Source organism: Egretta garzetta, unplaced genomic scaffold (assembly GCF_000687185.1).
Source record: "Egretta garzetta isolate BGI_Z169 unplaced genomic scaffold, ASM68718v1 scaffold187, whole genome shotgun sequence".
NCBI lineage: Eukaryota > Metazoa > Chordata > Aves > Pelecaniformes > Ardeidae > Egretta > Egretta garzetta.
The window spans coordinates 1,079,632-1,100,042 of record NW_009260342.1 but is presented as its reverse complement, the minus strand read 5'-3'; the positions used below and the strand labels follow the sequence as shown (position 1 = coordinate 1,100,042).

Sequence of the window (20,411 nt, the reverse complement as noted above, 5' to 3'; positions counted from 1 at the left end):
AACCCAGCAAGGCTTCAGAAGACCCCAAAACCTGATGTCCAAGTCATCAGCTATGATCCTGCTCTCTCACCAGCACCTCAGCAACCTGCACCCCACCAGCCCTGGCCCCTTCCAGAGCTCTCCATCACCTTGTCCAACAGCTCGCCTTCTCCAAAACTGGCCTGAACAAAGAAAGCAACCTCTCACTCTGGCAGCTCCCATCCTCTGCGTGCCAGTGCTGAAACACCAGAAGGATTTCCAGCAATTCAGCAATCGACTGGCCCACTTACTGGCTAGTAGCTGCTGCTTGCTACACGTGCCAAGGGGTTTGTACTCGTGCTGAGGATACACGCAGAGCTCCAGATGAGACCAGTACATCGGCATGTACACTTCCAAGGAAAGGCTTTTGCTTTGAGTCAGGCCACTCGCATAGCAGTTAATCCGCACGATAAGGAAACAATGATGTTTCTGCTTCTGCTAATGTTTTTTTTTGCTTACTGTAACAGGCTCATACCATACCATCAAAGATGTTAGATGAATTAGTAGTAACGATGCAAATGCGAAAATGCTATGTCAACATACATTGCTATGAAAATGTAAACCACTTTGCATGATTTTCCTTGCCTTGTCTCACAGGCTGTTCAGACCCATAGGAAAGTTACACACAGATCAGAGGCGCCTCAGGAACTCCCAGAGGAGAGCTCACAGAGGATCTCCCAGAGGCCACCAGCAGTTGCTGCAGCATGACTGAGATGGACTAACTTTGCAAGCCACGTTGATCCAATTGCACGTCCAGTGCCTGAAATGCCACAGGCACGCAAGCTGCTCTGCAGTTTGCAAAGCAGTCCATGTGATTGTAGCCATAATCATAATTTGCTTAGCTCCCCTTGGCCCAAGAAATGCTCCTAACACTGCAAAAAGCTGTTTACAGAAACCACTTCCTTCATTACAAGGCAAGAAATTTGGCAACTGCTTCCCAGCGCACAACAACCCTACCCCAGAGCAAAGTCGAGATGAAGTCTGCATCCAATTAAAACTGGAAGGGGGCATTAAACAATTAGCACATAATTACCTGATTTGGGCTAGCATCAAGACTCTGGGGAGGACCTGGCCAGTGCCAGGGAATCTTTAGTGACCGTACCCAACAGGGACTTCAGCTGGAGGCGTCGCAGATGAAATGCTGCTTTACCCCCCAGCGTCCCGATATTGGCTGAGCACAGGGCTAGTGAATCACCAGGAATTTTTCCCCGAAGCTTTGGGAAAAATCTTCTTCAATTGAAATGCCAATGCTTGAGATTAAATTTAGCCAAGATGTTGTGAGGGTAAAATGTTAACCCTGACAAAAGGCAGTCAGTCATTCTTACAACCCCCAGTGCCTTGATCTATGTTTTATCACTTCTAGGAAAGACAGCAGCTCCAGGAATCTTCCAGCATCTTCCTACATCTACTTACCTGAGAGTCCACAACACTTCTGTACGTGCTTAATCTTCAGCAACTGACAAGTACATTGAGGTCCATGGGAAAATTTGCATGCTTAAGGTTAAGGCACTTAAGGTACACATGCATGCAACAGCAGCTTGCATCTTGTTCCCACCTGCTTTCACCAAAACCAGGGGGAATGCCTCTTGTATCTCAAGAAATCTGCATGACCAGAGCAAGCTGCTCTGCCTCGTACCCATCAAATCAGCTCTTCAAGACTGCCGGTGTACCATCACCTCTCCTCCTTGCTCACGCTGAGAGAAGAGAAGGAAAGAAATTGTGATAACAGATCCACCACAGACTTACTTCTTAGGCTTGCCCTCTGCGTTCTCGGCCACGTGGTATCCAGGCTTGCACTTGTAGCGACAGACTGAGCCCACGTCATGGTTCCCCTGCAGGCACCGCGGGACCAGGAGCTTGGCGTTGGCCATCGCGGGAGGTGCGTCACACTCCAGCTTGCAGTAGGCTTCGGGAAGTGACCAGAGACCGTCCTCCAAGCAGGTGAGCCACTGGTTTGTCCCTGACCCCAAAAGAGAAGCAGTGTGTTGGGGTTACCGCTGACCCGTGGATGGAGTCCTGCTGAGGGAAGCTCATAGCAACCAGCAAAATTCCTCTTGTTAGAGTGGATACTGATGCCAAGGAAGGCAACAAATATGAAGACCATGGACTCCATTGCATGGTTGGTCAGGCTAGGGCAGAAACCAAATTCCTTGAACGCAGGCAGAAGCAGGGAAGGGACAATTTCTAGGGAATGGAGAAAGGATCTTGGTTCTGCAAATCTCCCCAAAACTTTCCCTTAAACGCCCCCTCACTGGTGATGCCTCAGGATATCCTTCAGTGGGCTGGGGGGTGGTTGTGTATGAGAGCTATCTGTCATATTTAGCTCAGCCCATCTCCATTCTCCCCAGGTGCTTTCTGCAGCTTGTCCTTACCTTCCTTTACAAGCTGTCATACCTTGTGCTACGTGTGTGCCTTAAGTTGGAAAATGCCAACAGGACAGATATGGGACCCTTAACTGGTGTGACTGGGAATTCAAACCACCTATTACTAAAGGCTTGGGTTGAGTATTGCAGCCCAACTCTCTGTTGTCCCTCTAGAGAAAAGGGGCTTTGGTAGACCCAGCCAATGGGTGGCCAAAACTGCACAGCTCTGGGTACCTGCAGTAAGTGTCCAGGACTGCATCGCCCACATGGTGTGGATGATGGATGGTTCACTGGGAACTGCTGAGCAAGAAAAAAAAGCTGGACTGGAGTGAATGGGACTCTTCCTACTGAGGGGTTTGGATGAGTAGGTTCCTGGTGTGGCCAGACTGCTTGATGCTCTTTTTGAGCATCACTTTCTTTTTACGGGATTGCTGCTCTGCCTACAACTGCTCTTGGACCAGGGACAAGACCATGCCTCCGTGCAGCGCTTGCATTCCTGACAGGCCTGCACTGCCCAGGGTCACCCCCCACCTCCGAGCACCGTGCAGCCGTGTCATCCTTTCCTTGCCTATTCTTAGCATTTATTAGCCTTGAGAGCCTGCCCATAAGGATGTGAGCCTTCGGGGAGAACAAGCATCAGGCACGTCCCTGCATCGGCAGCTCAGCCGAGTCGGCTGGACCTCTGCGAGTTTACTTGCGTGGCTCGGCAGCCTTGGCTGAGCACCACCAGCCGTCATGTCAGCTGCTGGAAGTCACCCAGGGCGCTCCATCAAGAGGACGCTTTCCCACCAAGGAAGCCCATGGCAAACCTCCTGTTGACTTCAGCCAGAACACAAGGCGGCTGTGAGTGAACGATCAGATTAAAGCCCTGCCCTCAGCTGACCTACCCAAGGCAACGGGCATTGGTTCGTGCAGAATTTGGGCTGTCGAGTTGTCATTCGCACACTACCCTTTGATCAACTCACACCAGGGATCTGCCCCCATCCCCCCGCCCCCATCATGAAATGAGACCTTAAGTCCCTGCAGTTTTTGCTCCTTAGATTTAACTTTAAAAAAAAAAAAAGTAAATTATTTTCGTACGTTTCAGCTATAAATGTCTCCATAAAATAGGGCACCCATTAAAATGATTTGTTGTATGTGATTGTTGAGAGCAAAGGCACTGGTGGAAACTCACATAAAGTCCCAATGCTTGAAGCTGTCAAGGCAATTACCCCCAGAATCCCATCCAGCTCAGCCTTGTATAGACAGGAACAGTAGCTCTCTTTCTCCGACTTGGCTTAAAAACATTCCTGCGGCTATTGATGGAGTCGGCAGAATGAAAGCCAGGCAATGGTGTGTCTGGGGGACTGCTGTGCGTCTGGGTGGTGAACATCTCCCAGACTGCTCTGCAGCTGTGGGCATCAGTCTCTATAGCTTCATACAGCCCCAGGACTCCTGAACCACACACTTTCCCACAGCCACCAGGCACCAAGCCACTTTTGGCTCTCTGAAGTCCTCTCTGTCCACACTGGCTGCCTGCACGCTTCTTGCCTCCCTTGTCCCCATAATGCTAGAGGCTGCCAGACCTCCCCAGATATCATGAGAAGACGTCCCTACACCCTGAGGTGGATGATAAGGGCTGACAGTCAGGGGATGGGACTCAGAGGGAATTATCTCCACACTATGGCGTCCCTGCTCAAGGGGGATGGATGCCCACCATTTCAGGAGGTGTCTCAAGAGCCCACCTGGCTGGGAGAAGCCAGGATAACCAGGAAATTCAAAGTTGCAATGCTCGGTTTAAATAGCTTGGGACAGGCGTGAAAAGGTGGCACCAAACAGGGAGAGTTAAATCCCTTAGCCCTCCAGACTGTACCTTGAAGCTTGGCTGGGTGGCTGCAGGAGAAGGAGCAGCTCTGCAGGTAGGTGGTCCCCTTGGGGCAGGAGAACTCTGCGTAGTACACATGGGACTGGTCAGGGACACCGCAGTCGACAGGGTCACAAATCACGGATCTGTCCCATCGCCCCGAGCTGCATGTCAGCACTACCTCTTGCTGTGGAGAAAGCAAGGCTCCGTCAGACCCCTGAGAGTGAGCTTTAAGCTACTGTCTTGCCACCAGAGCAGAAAGGGATGACCCGCGTTTCAAGGAGAGCTTTCCCCCATTTTTCATCCCTCAATGAGCCCTTTCTCCCCACTCTGGACACTGAGTGGTGAAGTCCCTACCCATTCACGGGGTGATGTTTGGGGTGTGAAAGCAGTGAATGGCCCTTGGGGTAACATGCAAGCCACCTGCACAAGAGATCTTCTAATGCTTGGTCTGTAGCTGCCGTCCTCCAGAAAATGCTAGCTGCATGCACGCTGTCTGAGCCATGCCAGAGCATGTTAAGGGGAAAAAGGAAAATCCCTTCAAGATACACTACAGCTTCCTGAGCTGCAAGTTATTCCCAGTTCTGTGCGCTGCAATTTTCTCCCCTACAAGACCAAGTCTTACTTCAGCCATTGACAGGCAGCCTTCCTGTTGGCTATTTTTCCCTAAATGCACTGATTCTCTCATGCCTCAGCCCACAGACCCCACTGAAATCAGAGGTTCATATAACCTCATTTACAAATCCTAATTACACAGCCTCTCTTATACAGCATGGGGGCTGCATGAGAACCTAACCCCCAGTGGTCCCACCACTAAACACGATCAAGATGTGCCACAGGCTTCGTCAGTGGTAGAAGACAGTGTGCCATGAGCAAACTGGTCTAGTGAAAGGTGTCCCTAGCCATAGCAGGGGGGTTGGAATAGATGATCTTTTAAAGGTCCCTTCCAACCCAAACCATTCTATGATTTCCACGCCCAGACTGCTAACCCCAGCCCAGCAGTCCTCAGGCAGGAGCTGCAGACCAAAGAGTTGCCTTTCAACTGTTCCTTATGTCCCCTCACTGGCTGAGTACAACCACACTGCTTGTACTTGAATGTACAACCTGATTGTACAATGATGTAAACATGATGTATAATGATGTACCTTTTGATTGAACCTGGACATGGTGGCTCTGACCTGGAAGTGGTCGAGTCACCATCCCTGGAGGTATTCAAGATGGGTAGACACGGTGCTTAGGGACATGGTTTAGTAGTGGGATGGCAGGGTTAGGTTAACGGTTGGATTTGATGATCTTAAAGGTCTTTTTTCATCCCTCAATGAGCCCTTTCTCCCCACTCTGGACACTGAGTGGTGAAGTCCCTACCCATTCACGGGGTGATGTTTGGGGTGTGAAAGCAGTGAATGGCCCTTGGGGTAACATGCAAGCCACCTGCACAAGAGATCTTCTAATGCTTGGTCTGTAGCTGCCGTCCTCCAGAAAATGCTAGCTGCATGCACGCTGTCTGAGCCATGCCAGAGCATGTTAAGGGGAAAAAGGAAAATCCCTTCAAGATACACTACAGCTTCCTGAGCTGCAAGTTATTCCCAGTTCTGTGCGCTGCAATTTTCTCCCCTACAAGACCAAGTCTTACTTCAGCCATTGACAGGCAGCCTTCCTGTTGGCTATTTTTCCCTAAATGCACTGATTCTCTCATGCCTCAGCCCACAGACCCCACTGAAATCAGAGGTTCATATAACCTCATTTACAAATCCTAATTACACAGCCTCTCTTATACAGCATGGGGGCTGCATGAGAACCTAACCCCCAGTGGTCCCACCACTAAACACGATCAAGATGTGCCACAGGCTTCGTCAGTGGTAGAAGACAGTGTGCCATGAGCAAACTGGTCTAGTGAAAGGTGTCCCTAGCCATAGCAGGGGGGTTGGAATAGATGATCTTTTAAAGGTCCCTTCCAACCCAAACCATTCTATGATTTCCACGCCCAGACTGCTAACCCCAGCCCAGCAGTCCTCAGGCAGGAGCTGCAGACCAAAGAGTTGCCTTTCAACTGTTCCTTATGTCCCCTCACTGGCTGAGTACAACCACACTGCTTGTACCTGAATGTACAACCTGATTGTACAATGATGTAAACATGATGTATAATGATGTACCTTTTGATTGAACCTGGACATGGTGGCTCTGACCTGGAAGTGGTCGAGTCACCATCCCTGGAGGTATTCAAGATGGGTAGACACGGTGCTTAGGGACATGGTTTAGTAGTGGGATGGCAGGGTTAGGTTAACGGTTGGATTTGATGATCTTAAAGGTCTTTTCCAACCTAAACAATTCTATGATTCTAAGGACATCACTAAATTTGAGTCTGGTACTCTTGGGTGTGCAGCAGAATCATGGTGTAGCTGAACCAGGTGGAGAGAACGCTCAGGGGAGAGCTGTGTGCATTTTCCCAAAATGCTTCAAGATGTGTAGGGTCACACAGCCAAATGAGTAACATCTCTTGGGGGCTCAGGGAAGGGCACCTGTAACCTGCCATCTGCTGTGACAGCCACAAAAGCTCTGTCCAGAAGTTTCCTGTCTTGCTGCCAAATGCATGAAAACCATCACCCGAGTCAGTTTTATTTTGTGCGGTTTCATTTCATAGGAGAATGGGAACATTTTGCTTTCCCTGAGCATGCCTTGGCCCACAGAGCCATGTGGCTGTGCAATTAATAACCTCCCTGGTGATGAGGAGCTGAGCAGTGCATCCCCAGCTGCCCCACTGCACTTTCCAGCGCCCACCTCTCCTTCGGCAAACACCGATGGCTGCAGCAATAGGAAACCCGCCTGCCAGGCATCACGAGCACTTGCAACTCTCCAAGGGGATGAGAGGTCCATCCTGCTGACATGGCCTGACTCACCTCCATTAGTCTCCACCCCACGTGAGTTCACACTCTCACTCAGGCTGGCACAGGGACCATCTCAGCCCTGAAGACTCCTGATCCCCCTCCAGGAACAGCCTAAGGATGGGACACGCTGTGCCCATGACCCTGCCAAGGTGATGGCCCAGACCCGAGGCAGCTCAGCTCCCAAGGACACATCAGTTCTAGGTCTCCTTAGTTAACAGCTAAGAGCTGTGCTGGCTTGTGGCTTTTATGAAGCATCCCCGAGCCCCCTGGAAAGCAGGACAAACTCTCTCATGCTGACCCCTGCACTGCCCTGCTGGCATGGGCAGTGTTATTGCAACGCAACACAAAGGAAGAAAAGCTCTCGACACTGTTGGCTGCCTCTAAATATAGTTGCTCTGCAATGACTTCATTTTTTCCTGAGCTACTAACTTCAGCTTTAAAAGAGAAAATGTCCCAGAGATGTTTAACCCTCCCAGCAACGCCCATCTGGAGAAAAGAAATGTCTACCTCTCCCTCTGTGGGAGCGCATCATCCTGGCTTGGGAGATCCCCTGCCACAGTTTTTGCCCAGAAGAGCTGCAGTCTGCAGGCAGCACCGTAGTCTGCAGGCAGCTAGGACAACTGCAGTGAGGGAAGAAGAGAGGTCCCAAGAACAGGACCACCAGCCACCCATGGAGGTCCAGCACCAGAGCCTCCATTGGGCTGAGGTTCATTGGAAGTGAGGAAGTTAGGGCTGGAGGAACAAGGTGTCCTGGGGTCACTCCAACCACCTCAAGGTGTTTAAACTTTTCTTAACTAGCACTTGGTCCAACAGGCTGCGAGATCACCCCCCACCCTGAGGTCCACTCACCTGTGTGGAGCCCAGGCTCTTCCCATTACTAGAGTGGAGGACGAAGCCCTTTTCGCAGGAGATGGTGCAGACCATGTGCCTTGGGCCATCAGAGGTGCAGTTAGGGGTGGCAGCGTGAGCAAGCAGCGGCCGGGTGCAGCTTCCCGATCCTGCACAGGCACCATGGACACAGCTATGGAGGAGAAGAGGGAAGAGGTCAGCAAGCAGGTCCCAGGGCTTCTGCAGCAAGGAGGGGTTCTCTCTGGGTGGCACCTGCATGGTATGCTCAGCAGGTCACAGACGCCTACAGAGATGCACACCTATCCCACAGTCCCAGCTTCTTCCAGGTCTAAAGTCTCCTGACAATGATGCCAGGAGGGTACTTTTTCCCAGCTCTGCCTTGGCTGGACCTCAGCCCAACCCCAGCCCACATCTTCCTACAGACCATCATGTCCTTCCAAGCTGATGAAAGGAGGCAAGGCCCGACAATGCTCCTTCCAAAATCCGCGGTCGCTGGTGAGGATACTCCAGCTCCTCTGTCCCAGGGTGCACAGGCTGCATTGCACAGAGCCTGCACACAGCCTGGCACCAAAGGGGCTGGTGGTGCTTGGTGTAGGTGGACCAAGGGAGCAAGAGGAAGGAGATAAGGGGAGAGGACAGGCAGGTGGCATATCCAGCACGACCACAACTCCCATGGCCAAAGTGGGAAGTTTATATCAGATGGTCCTATCAAGCAGCACTCCTGGATGCACAACAGTTGTTGTAGCACCTTCCTGAGAGCACTTCAGCTTCTCCAGCAGCAAGGCAGTCTCTGCCACACAAAAATTTTTCATCTCCAACATGGTTAAATCATACTGGACACCAGACAACTTGTGGCAAGAGACCTCCTGAAACTGCTCTGTGGTGCCATAGGGAGCACACTGTTAGACTCACATGTGATTGCAGCCGCTTGCATGTGTCCTCCAGCACATAGTGTGCTCATGCACTTTTCTCAGATACAAGTGTGTGGGGACAGACAGTGGACAGCAGAAGATCTGCGCTCTCTGAAGGCAAAGCCCAGACAGTAACATTGGGTCTTTCTCCTTTCTGGTAACTTTTGAATCCACACCTCAATTTCAGTCAGCCTTACTGCAGAATAAGACAAGATTTGCAGCAACAGATGGTCAGGAAAAAAAGATGAAGAGGTATTTACTGATAGAAGGGTGACAGGTATGTCAAACCCTGTATTAGACATCAGAGAATCCACAGAGGATTCTCCAACTGCAAGGAAAGGTTTAGCTGGAGAAAGAGCCTACGTGGATACTAGGTCCATCCATGAGATGAAAAACATCCATGAGATGTTTTTCAAACTACACACAGTCCTCCCCAGACCTGGCAGCAGAGTTGCCCGAGGTTTGTGTCCACACAGCCTGTGGTGGAAGAGAGAAGCTGAATATATTGCAGCTGTCTCCTCCACCCCGCTCTGGTCACCTTTCCACTCTGCTTCGATGGTCTTCAGCAGATCTGCTCTTCCCACTGGCTCACGCAGCATTTCAAGCCTGTGCATGTTGACTTCAGTCTCTTTGGGATCAGGATCATTTCAACACGTGCCTGTCCAGCTCTAGAGACTCAGCTGCAGCCACCAAGGTAAAATGCAGCTAAAAGGAAGAATTACCCTCCCTTGCGCACCACCTAAAGTTACAAGAGGTCCTGGTAAAGCTTGCAATGTCTCACCCGTCCTTGGGAAATAAACAGCCCCCTCCTCACTGCAGCAGCTTCCCACTGAGGACCAGCCATTTGGTAGATTAATTAAGCATCACAAATAGTCCCACGGTGAAGAGGAGTGCTGGCCGGGGGGCTATGGTCTCCATCAGTGAAATGCAGCCAGTAGATTGATTACCTGGGATGGAATGTGGCCAAGACACAGGGTTGACACAAGAAAACACCCCGATTATCTGGTGGTCAGGCTTTATCTTTTACCAAGTGGTACCAGCACAAAAAACCAACAGCAGCCCTCCTGGAGCTGGGGCAGAGGTGCTGCAGCTTCAGGTGATAACTGGAGAGAGAAGGGAGGGAGGTGTACCCAGATGAAACCCCTCTGCTCCCTGCTTTGCACAGGGCTGCCGACAGTTCATGTGCACTGCGTTTCACCCAGGGGGTGCAAAGGCAGCCTTTGTCTCTTGTGTTCGCTCAACCTCTCCAGCCAAAGACGCACAGCTAGAAATCCCACAAACGACACAAAAAAACCCCCCAAACAAAACCAAAAAAACCAAACCCCAAAAAGGTGCAGACGCAGATGTTAAAGGGAACGCAATGTGCTGTTGACTCTGGACACGTCCACCAAGCCAAAGACAAACCTGCAGGCCACAGCCCTGAAAGAGTCGGTGGGCACCGGAGGGGACCGCAAAGGAGAACAAGAAGAAAGGGGCTGTTTTTTCAATGCAGACCTGTTTATGAAGTGAGAAATGGTTTCAGGGCAGCTGCTGCAAATTCTTTCACTAGCTTATATTTCCATTTGCTTCCTTTTTAAAGAATTTGTTTTATGAGCACAGCGTTTGTCAGGTCATTAGCTTCTGAGGGCATCTGGTACCAATTGTAGCCCTTCTCCCCTCCCCTCCCACAGTCACCTTCTCCGGGCAGTTGCTTTGCTCCCTGCCAGTGCCCCCGGCGCACGCACACACACATGCTCCCATCCCTGACTCCACCTCCCCGTGACAGAGCCGCTGTCCTAAACCTCCTCGCGTGCGTGTCTCCGCACATGCATGTGTGAAAGGGGATGAGCTTCTCACCTTCCAGCCTTGCTGTTGCCTCCCATCCCCTTCCTCACCAGTCATGGACATGTGGGAAGCTGCAGCTGGTGTGCAGCATCCCTCCTATCACAGTGCTTGGTGCTACATCAACACACCACAGCAAGAAAGTCCTTATCCCCAGGTGCCTCCAGGCATATGGGGATTATCCAGTCAAGTCACAACCCACATGTTGGGAAGCAGGGCCGGGAGATGAGTAATGGGTTCACCAAGCGGCTGTAGGCTACAGGGCAGCTGGGTGGCCACAGCAGGACCCCAAGACACCTAACTTCAGCTGCTCATGAAGTTGTGTTGCGTTACAGAGCTCATCAAAGCGCTGGTTTGGAGAGGGTGGTGGCACTTCTGGACACATCCAGCCAGGCCAAGTGGCTGAAGAAGCTCTGCTGGCACTGGTGGGGTGATGGCACATTATCTGGGGCAGCCTCAGCAGTTAGGACAATGCTGTTATTAAATAACAAGTAATGAAGCACTGATCCTTTTCAGCACTTCCAGACACATTTTGGTTTTCCACCAGTTCAGAAATGTAACTGGCAATGCTGGTGTAAAGTAGATCAAGAGATCAGCAAGTTTCTTACTGTATTACCGCAAAATGTGTATATGCAAAATGTTATATAGATTAGTTATACATAAGGGATGGAAAATTATAGGTGATAATATCGAAATCTTTCTTTTTATATACACCACACACTGCACCTGGGTCAGGGTAACCCTCGGTATCAGTACAGGCTGGGGGAAGAAAGGATCGAGAGCAGCCCTGCCGAGAGGGACCTGGGGGTACTGATGGATGAAAAACTGGACATGAGCCGGCAATGTGCGCTGGCAGCCCAGAAGGCCAACCGTACTCTGGGCTGCATCAGGAGAAGCACGGCCAGCAGGTCGAGGGAGGTGATTCTGCCCCTCTACTCTGCTCTGGTGAGACCTCACCTGGAGTATTGCGTCTGGCTCTGGAGCTCTCAGCACAAGAAGGACATGGAAGTGTTGGAGCAAGACCAGAGGAGGGCTACAAAAATGATCTGAGGGCTGGAGCACCTCTCCTATGAGGACAGGCTGAGAGAGTTGGGCTTGTTCAGCCTGGAGAAGAGAAGGCTGCAGGGAGACCTGATTGCAGCCTTTCAGTACTTAAAGAAAAGATGGGGAAAATCTTTTTAGTAGGGCCAGCTGAGACAGGACAAGGGATAATGGTTTTAAACTAAACCAGGGTAGGTTTAGACTGGATATAAGGAAGAAATTCTTTACAATGAGGGTGGTGAAACACTGGAACAGGTTGCCCAGAGAGGCAGTGGAGGCCCCATCCCTGGAAACATTCAAGACCGGGTTGGATGGGGCTCTGAGCACCCTGATCTAGTTAGCAGTGTCCCTGCTCACTACAGGGGGGTTGGACTAGATGACCTCTAGGGGTCCCTTCCAACCCAAAACATTCTATGATTCTATGATACACTCATGCACACATTCTGTATGTACATACAGCTATATTTTACAAATAATTGGCTTTCTCTTTGCCCCAAAAAATGACTAATTTATAGCCATTTTTTCTGTGACTAACGCCCCCCCTATCCCACAAATACCCACTAGGTTTTAGTTTGGAAATGATCTGAGACCTCTTTGACTCGCATTCTAAGAAGTTGCTCTCATCCTACATGTAGCTTTGAAGTCTGGTGCTGCTATTCCAGACCTGAAGAGGAGCTTGTGGCAATGAAAGACATCTGATTTTCTCAAATGTATTGGTAAGCTTGAAAAAAATATATCTCATCTCCACCTACAAACTTTGCCTTGATCACTTCTCCTTTACCATTATCAGCATCAATCTTTTATCATTATCACCACTGCAATACTCTGGGCCAGGACACCCTTGAGCCTGATGTCGTAGAAGAGCAGGACCAAAAAAAAAACCAAACTATGTGGTGTGGCCCCATCATGATCCGCATGCCTTACCAGGGCTCAGGTAATGTGATGGAATAAATCATTGCTCCCAGCCGCTGGAACACCCTAAGGAAGGCTGGACGCGGAAATGGTGTAGTTAGCCCAGTTCTGATCTCTGCATGAAGGAGCTCTTTCTCCTTTTCATGATAAATTAAATTCCTGTATCACAGCTGCAAACTCCTGACATTTGGCCATTTCTGATTCAGGCTGTATAAGATGTGGGACGAGCCAATATTTTTTTTTCTGCATGAAACATCCAAAAAAATTTCCATTTTTATCCCAGCATCTTTTGAAGCTCAAACTAATGATTTGTCAACAACATTTTCACAAAATACCAAGGTTTTTATCCAAACTCATTCCACATCAGCACCAGCCTGCGTGATTTTCTGGGCTCACCAACTCCCATAACTCATACATCAAAGGAAGTTTCAGATCTGGAAATTTGTGAAATTCTGCCTAGTGATGGCCCTAACTCCTCTGGAACGATAAGGGCTTTGTTCTGAAATGGGACCAGTTCTATAAACCAGAGCAAAACTTTTCCTTTAGGATCCTTCATCTTTCTGTAATAAAAGCAGGAGGCAACTGCCAGCAATGGAGCACGTTGAGCCAGTGGTGACAGTGCTGGTAGGGAGACATCGTTTTGCTGTGACAAAATCTAAATTCTGAAAAGCTGAAATTTCCCATTTTACAGCAATTATTTCACAGAACCCAGAAAAAACTGATGGAATTACCCAAGTCAAGCTAAGCCAAGCCAAATACAGTGCAGCTGCCTAAAGTGTAATAAATCATCCATAAATTGCTGTAGTATCTACCCAAGCTTTCAACCCAAAGATTGCCGCTAAAACGGCCCTTATCATCAAGCTCCAACTCTAACAGAGGAAAATTATTATAAGAAGTTCATCTCACAGTGCCATTTTTGGGGGGAGAGGGGGTTATAGGGGATGTTGATGGAAAGGTAAAGGCTTCAGCCAAATCTCCTGAAGTCAAAAGTAGTCACTGCATGTACTCCAGTGGAGTCTGAATTGTAGCACTGAACATCAGCGAGATAAAAGATGTTTACCCCAATGTGGTCTAGCAAAAGAAAATAGCTAGGAAATGAGAAAAGGTGTTTTGGAAATACTTGGGAATTTCTCCCTTCAGGCATGTTTCTTGTGAAGGGGAAAGGTCTCACTTTTCCAGTAAATCTGATAGCAACTATCCTTGTGGGAGCAGGCTACATGTACAGACCCAGCGGTGGTGATGCTTCTTGATTACGATCTTCATTGAGGTTGCCACCTCAAGAAAAGATATTTGCTTCTGTACGTGACTCCCAAAGAAACTTGGCAAAAAAATAACACCCCTGTGAGTCATCCACTGTCATCTACCTCACAGATAGAGAAAAGGCACCAGTAAGATGTCAAATGACCTGTTGGCCCCTCTGTAGCCATGGTGGTAAAGGCAGAAAAATAAGAAAGAGCAGATCAATCTTAATATATCTCCAGACAGTTCCTTTCCATGTTTTTTTGTTGCTTGCTACACCAAAAGAGATTTATAGAAGCACAGAAAGTGAGGCTGAAAGGGATGTCAGCTTTGGCCTAGTCAGCTTCCCAACTTGAGGCAGGACAGATCATACCTTCATCACCGATGAGAGGAGTTGGCCTGATTCCTTTCTGAAGGCAGATGGCCCACCTGCTCATCGTGAGAGCAGGACACAGGTAGGATTTATCGGCCAGGATTCCTCAAGGGTACATATTCAGCTATCCCAAAGACCACCTTTATCCACATCCGAACCCCATGGCAACATGCTGCACCTTATTTCTGCCGCTTCCTCTCTTGTCCAGAACAATTCACTTCTGATCCACATCCACCAACAAGAAGAACATAGAAATAGTGGAGGGATTTCAAAGGGAGCTGCAAGCAGAAGCCACAGCTAGACCGCAAGAATTACATGATAAGATTTAAGAATGAAAAAGTATTTATCATGACAGAGAGGAGATAGTGAGAGGATCTGATCACTCTGTACAGACACATACACACAGAAAAGACAGCTGCTGGCAGGAGGCATTTAGACCTTTCTGACAAGGATGGAGTGAAAGCAACAACTTTCATCTTGAAATCAGAAGCAACTTCTTAGCAGAGAGGGTTACTCGATATGAGAATAGCTCAGCAGGGGAGATGGTGGACTCATCACCTCCTGTATCCTGTAACATGAGATAAGAGAGCCTGCTGAAGGACATGTTTAATCCAGTTTCTGTGAAAAAATGCTGGTACCTGTATGAGATATTAGGGAAGGAAGGACAGAATGGGGGCAGGCTGGCTGCAGCGGTACACTGAGGGCTCTGTAGGCAAACCCTGAGTCTCCCAGCACTTGTTCCCTTCTTTACTGGACATGGGAAGGACACATAGCATCCACACTGGTAAGAGAATAAAGGAATCAAGATCAAGCTTCAGGGTTTCACTGGGAGCTGTGACAGGGTCAGGAAGGAAATGTGCCTTGCACCACACAACTGCTCTGTGTTGTAATTCACCTTCCCTCAATGTATCGTGGTTGGCCATGGTTAGAGCAAGACTGGGTGGCCCTTTCCACCAAGCACCCTGTTTTTAAGCTGTTTATTTGCTATGTTTGACTCAAAATCAAATTGGCGTAGGGAGACATTTTTTCTAGGTTAGTCTCAGGGAAAGGCAGAAGATGCCTTGAGCATCCTAAAAAAAGCCCATATAAAACATTAAATTGAAGAAGCTGACAAGGCTGCAGAGAGCAAATGGAATGGGGCAGCCCATGAAAATGGTCCTTGGCTCCTCCAAGGGTTTCCCTTGCCACGTTGCAAGCTGGACAGTGAAGCCACTGGTTGAAGTGTGTGATCAAGTCCTACAGTAGAGCCTTGGCTACCACTGCCCATCAGCCGCTTAGGGACCGACAAGAGAAACATCACAGGTCAACAGCCTTTGCTGCCAGAGGAGAGGCACCTTGAGAGGTCTCAAGGGCAGAACCAAAGGCTGAGGTAAGACCATGCCCCAGGAAATGTGGCAATCTGGATCCTGGACTTGGTTCTTGAGGGGTCTTTCCCTCCAGGCCAAGGAGACCGAATGTGCGTGGTGCAGTCTAGACACAACCTGTGCTGATGGGCCTCATACTGCACCCAGGAGGCTGAATTTTCCTGGGAGAGGCAGGGAATAGATGTCCAGGCAATAGATACTGTCCTCATGGCAGACAACTCAATGCTGGCTGCAAGAAGAGCCTGAGCAGACACCAGCTGGGAGGACAGAGTGGGGATGGAGGTATATGTTGACCTGAGCATGTCTCAGCCCATCAGGGGTGACCCTGGGATCCCAACATAAGCGTCCATCCACTTTGTGCATGGTCCCTGACCATGGGGCACCCTAGGCCAGAGGGAAGAAAAGGGAACACCAGCATCTCTACCCAGGGTCCCCACAGATTTTCACACCAGCACAGACTCGGTTCATAAATTGACCCTGCATAAATTTGGTTCCTGGAAGAAAGAAAATAAACCAAATAAAACTTGCTTGAGAAACAGCCCTCTTCTCTTTGCTGAATAAAGTTTAGCAATTGAAAATATGTAAAACAACCTCCTCCTCCATCTGATTTTCTCTCCTTGACGCCTACTTTCCATATAAAAGGAATCCAAACCAGACTCCCCTTGATGCATTAAACCCACTTTTGGGGGAGCAGCGGAGGGCACTCACGTGGGAAATAAGAACAAAACGCAGACTGCATTTTGTAGCACCTTTCCTGTTAACTTGCCAAGGCATTTCCCAGCATATACTAACATAAAATAAAACACACTAAAAATAAAACCAAGCTAAAAATAAACATAATGGAGGAAATGAATATTTCCCTGGTTCAGTGTATAGCCTGTACCAAGGAAAACAGGAGGGACTGTGGCTCAGCTTTAAAATACAAAGAAAAGGATGAAAGCTGTAGAGTTTGAGTTTTCTGGGTGGAAACTCGCTAAAAGTCTGTTTTCTGCTTGACCTCATAAGGTTGTGATTGGGTACAGAAAGCAAAGAAGAGCTCTGAGCTGCTGGCAGAAGCGGTAGAGAGGGGTTGCTGGTGCTGGTAGGGAGGTGCAAGGGAGAGACACCGCGCTGCTTTGCTCTGCAAGTGCTCTTCTGACCTTCAGTGCCTTCTAGCAGGTCCAAAAGCAGAAGGCAACCCTTTTTCAAAACAAGGAGGTACTTTTCTAGGGTCAAATGCCTACTGCATCCTGACCTGGAGATGACTGCATTTCATCAGCAAAAACATGATCTCTTTGTTTTCCCAGCCTCCAAAGCACTTTGAGATCCTTCAAGATGAAAGATGCTACAGAAATACCAAGCCGTCATATATTTATTATTTTGGCAACGAGCGTTTCTAGACTGAAGTCAGGAAACCTCGTTTCTTTGTTGCTTTTGTTACTGTCCCTTTCTTGGGTTATTTTAGGAAAGCACTCACATGCACGTACCGTGTATATGAGGCTGGGTGCGTGCGAACAGTCAATTCAGTTCTTTACAGGAATAACACAGATCTTCTGTGATCTTTTACAGTTGAATGTCTCTAAACCTCTTAAGATCTTATATTCCTGAATTTTTATAGGGGACTTTTTCCACAGACTCCACCTGCCTTATATGAAATGGATTATTAGCCCTTTAAAAATAAAAAATACTGCTGGTTTGGAGATGAAATAGATTTTAAAAATATAATAAGGGGGGGAACACTTGGATGTTTCCTGACTTAAAAGAGGCAGATCCTTTACTGTTAGTGAGACTAACGGAGTTTGTAAGCCTAACCCCCCTCTAAATATTCAAGCCTTTTGTCCAGAAAATCAATACTATAAATAGCATTTCCTACTTTGAAAACTCTGGGGCTCTGATTTACCCTGAGTGTTTGCTAAGGGCCCGTGTGTAACCTGCAGTTCAGCACACGGCAGCTAAGCCAAGGCTGCGGGAACCCGCGGGACAACAGCAAGAGGAGGAAGAGAAGATGCTGCCGGGTCCTGCCGGGCCCACGCAAAGGGAACAGCACGCAGCTCTGTGCACTTCGGTGATATGGGCACTGACTTGTGCTTCAGCTATAGTGAGACTTTTAAGAGAAAATCATCTACTTTCCTCTCGATTTGTCCCTATATGAGCTTCTCCCCATCCACAGGCGATGCTCAGCTGCGTCCTGTCAGCCTATTCCTCTTTGCAGTCACTTTTGAGGGCGAGGGGGAAGCTCTCAAGCAACGAGCGTGCAAAATTATTTTAAAGGATGAGAAAATGTAATTGAAAAACCACATCAGTTGGCTGGGGTCTTAGAAGCATGTGTGTACATAGCTGTAAGGGCTACCAGGAGGAAACTGACTGCATTTCAGGTGGACATTGATCCTTTAATGTAAGGCTGAGAATAATATTTATATGCTGACTCACTAAGATTTATGTTTCCATATAAATCACACATGCACTTAAAAAAAAAACAAAACTAAAAAGCAACTGCAGGGTATTCATAGCTTCCAGAACTCTGCATAAATCAACTGCACCATGATCTCCCAAGCTTTTAGACAAACACATGCACACTCATTCATTATCAGGTGGTTTGTCCATCCAGGGCCATCAACAGGAGAAAAATGACAGTAGCAGTGATGTGATGACCTTAGCCAAAGCCAAAGCTCTTAACGCCCCCACAGCTCCAGCAAAGGTTGGACCCAAAATCAGTATTCCCAGTGTTTGAGTAACTGGCTGAACCGGAGCCCTGGATCAGCACGCTTGTAACTTCAGGGAGCCTGGTCTCTGCAAGCAAAGCCAGGTTTGGCAGGTCTGGCTGCTGTCAGCCCCACTGCCCCTCTAGGACAGAGCTGAGCACCATCCTTTTGTTCCTCTGTGGGTCCGTGCCTGTGCTCGGCACGCTCTTTCTGCCTTGTTTATCTGATACACGACGGTCCTTCGCCGTCCCTTTTCCAGTACGACCCTCTCCTGCAAACGCCACCTCTCGTTTGCTGCTTTAAAAAGACAGGCAGAAGCCTGTGCATGCCAGACATCAATAAATTAAAGTGCCGTTGCTACTATTGTTGTTATCGCTGCATTACTACGGGGGCAGCATGAGCCTTGGTGAGGAGCATGGGATGGATGGGGACCCAGCATGGAGAAGAGGAGGAGATGGAGATCTGCAACCGGGGAAGCTTCATCCCCACCTCCTGCAGTGTGGGGAAGACTGAGATGGATGGAGACTGAGCTTATAAAGCACATGCAGAAGAAGCCTACATTTCAGCTTCAGCAGCAACCCTCAGCAATAACTCCTTAGCAGAGGGAGCTTGGTTTTCCCACCAGGGAATGGTCCTTTAATGCAGTTTTGTGCAGATGCACAGGCCACACACACAGATCTATTTTCTGCTCCCCCTGCCCCCTCCTGCAATGAGATTAGCAAATCAAATCTTATTACACTGGATTTTCCAACAGCACCTCAAAAGCCACCTGAGCTTAGTCACAAAACATTCAATGAATAGACAAAAACTCCAGAAATGAAGCACAAAGCCCCAGAGGAGAGAGGTACTCTTTGGATGCCTGTCAGATATTGCACCGAGGAGACCTTACCTGTAGTGCTGGTGGCCATGCCCCTCCTCATGTTGTAGGAGGCAAGTGGTGGGGTCAGAGCCAGGCTGAGCTGATGTGCGCAAGGCCACGGCTGCAATGCCCACGACTGGGGAGGAGAAGTTGAGCAGCACCGAAGCAGCCCAGAGGGATGGGTCCTCCTTGCCATGGGTCACGTTGATGACAAGCGGGTTGTGTTGGCATGACAGCTCGTACAGCCCTGCAAGACGGGGCAAAGAAAAAAGCTTCTAGCTCAGTTCCAGGGATATTTTCTCTGCTTTTGATTTACCTCTTCAGTTCCCCCACGCATCCCAACAGAGTAGCTTGGGAAGCAGAAGATGTTGCAAGGGGGGACAGGGGACACCAGCACTCAGTGGGAGATCACAGCAACGGTGGGACAGCATGGCCCAGTGCCACAGCCCATGGGATGCTCACCCAAAGAGTGGTTCAGCCCATCTACGTCACTCAGCTGGACAGTCACCCTCGGCTTGCGCTGGTTGCTTAGGGCAGTGCCATCAGAGGCCAGGAAGACCAGGAGGGAAGTGGGCACCGCAGGTCTCTCAAAGCACACCTGGGAAAGAGGGCAAGAGAGACCCTGAGAGCATGCATACCAAATACAGCCTTTCTGACCCCACGTATGCAAGAGGGAGACAAAGAGGGAGTGCAGGGAGAGGGCGGGAGCAGGGTTAGGGAGTCAGAGACTGCAGATGTGCAGGGCAGCAAATGGATGGGAAGAGAGAGAGAGGAGAGAAGGAGCGGTGCAGGAACACAGTTCTTTCCCTCCTAATTCCCCTTCTCCCCTTTGCTAGTCTTCCCCATGCGTATCAGTCCTGCCTCACCATAAATTTATGGCATCTTCCCAGCTTCCACATTTGCTGCTCTTAAAATTGAGCAACACCTGACCAAGACCTGGATAAACCCTTTTCTGCCCTCCCTTTCCCAGGCTCTGACTCCCACCCTGCACAATGCTGGTTGGGCAAGCAAGGCACCCAGAGAGCACAGCGACCAGCCCTGCCACCAAAATATTTCCATTAAAAAAACCCAAAACAAAACAAAGAACAGCCCTGGTACCCAGAGTGACTTCAAACTGTCTGTCAGCCAACACGCAGAAAGATTTGTGGGAAGAAGTCCTGCCTGCTAGGAAAGCTGACAGCTCCCCACTTGTCTACAGCCCCGAAGGCTACAGGAGACAGCCGGGAAACTCGCAGCATCAGTCATGGCAGGG

The 20,411-nt window shown here is 49.2% G+C and overlaps 1 protein-coding gene across 1 annotated transcript in view; it reads right to left on the bottom strand.

Moving 5' to 3' along the window:
- PAPPA2 (pappalysin 2) overlaps positions 1 to 20,411 on the bottom strand; it is a 97,770-nt gene that overhangs the window by 27,126 nt on the left and 50,233 nt on the right. Inside the window, exons 12-16 of the mRNA XM_035898069.1 lie at positions 19,622 to 19,757; positions 19,190 to 19,406; positions 7,959 to 8,130; positions 4,234 to 4,411; positions 1,765 to 1,978 (exon numbers count right to left, since the gene is read on the bottom strand). Of these exons, the coding sequence (XP_035753962.1) occupies positions 1,765 to 1,978; positions 4,234 to 4,411; positions 7,959 to 8,130; positions 19,190 to 19,406; positions 19,622 to 19,757 (917 nt within the window). The remainder of the gene's footprint in view (positions 1 to 1,764; positions 1,979 to 4,233; positions 4,412 to 7,958; positions 8,131 to 19,189; positions 19,407 to 19,621; positions 19,758 to 20,411) is intronic.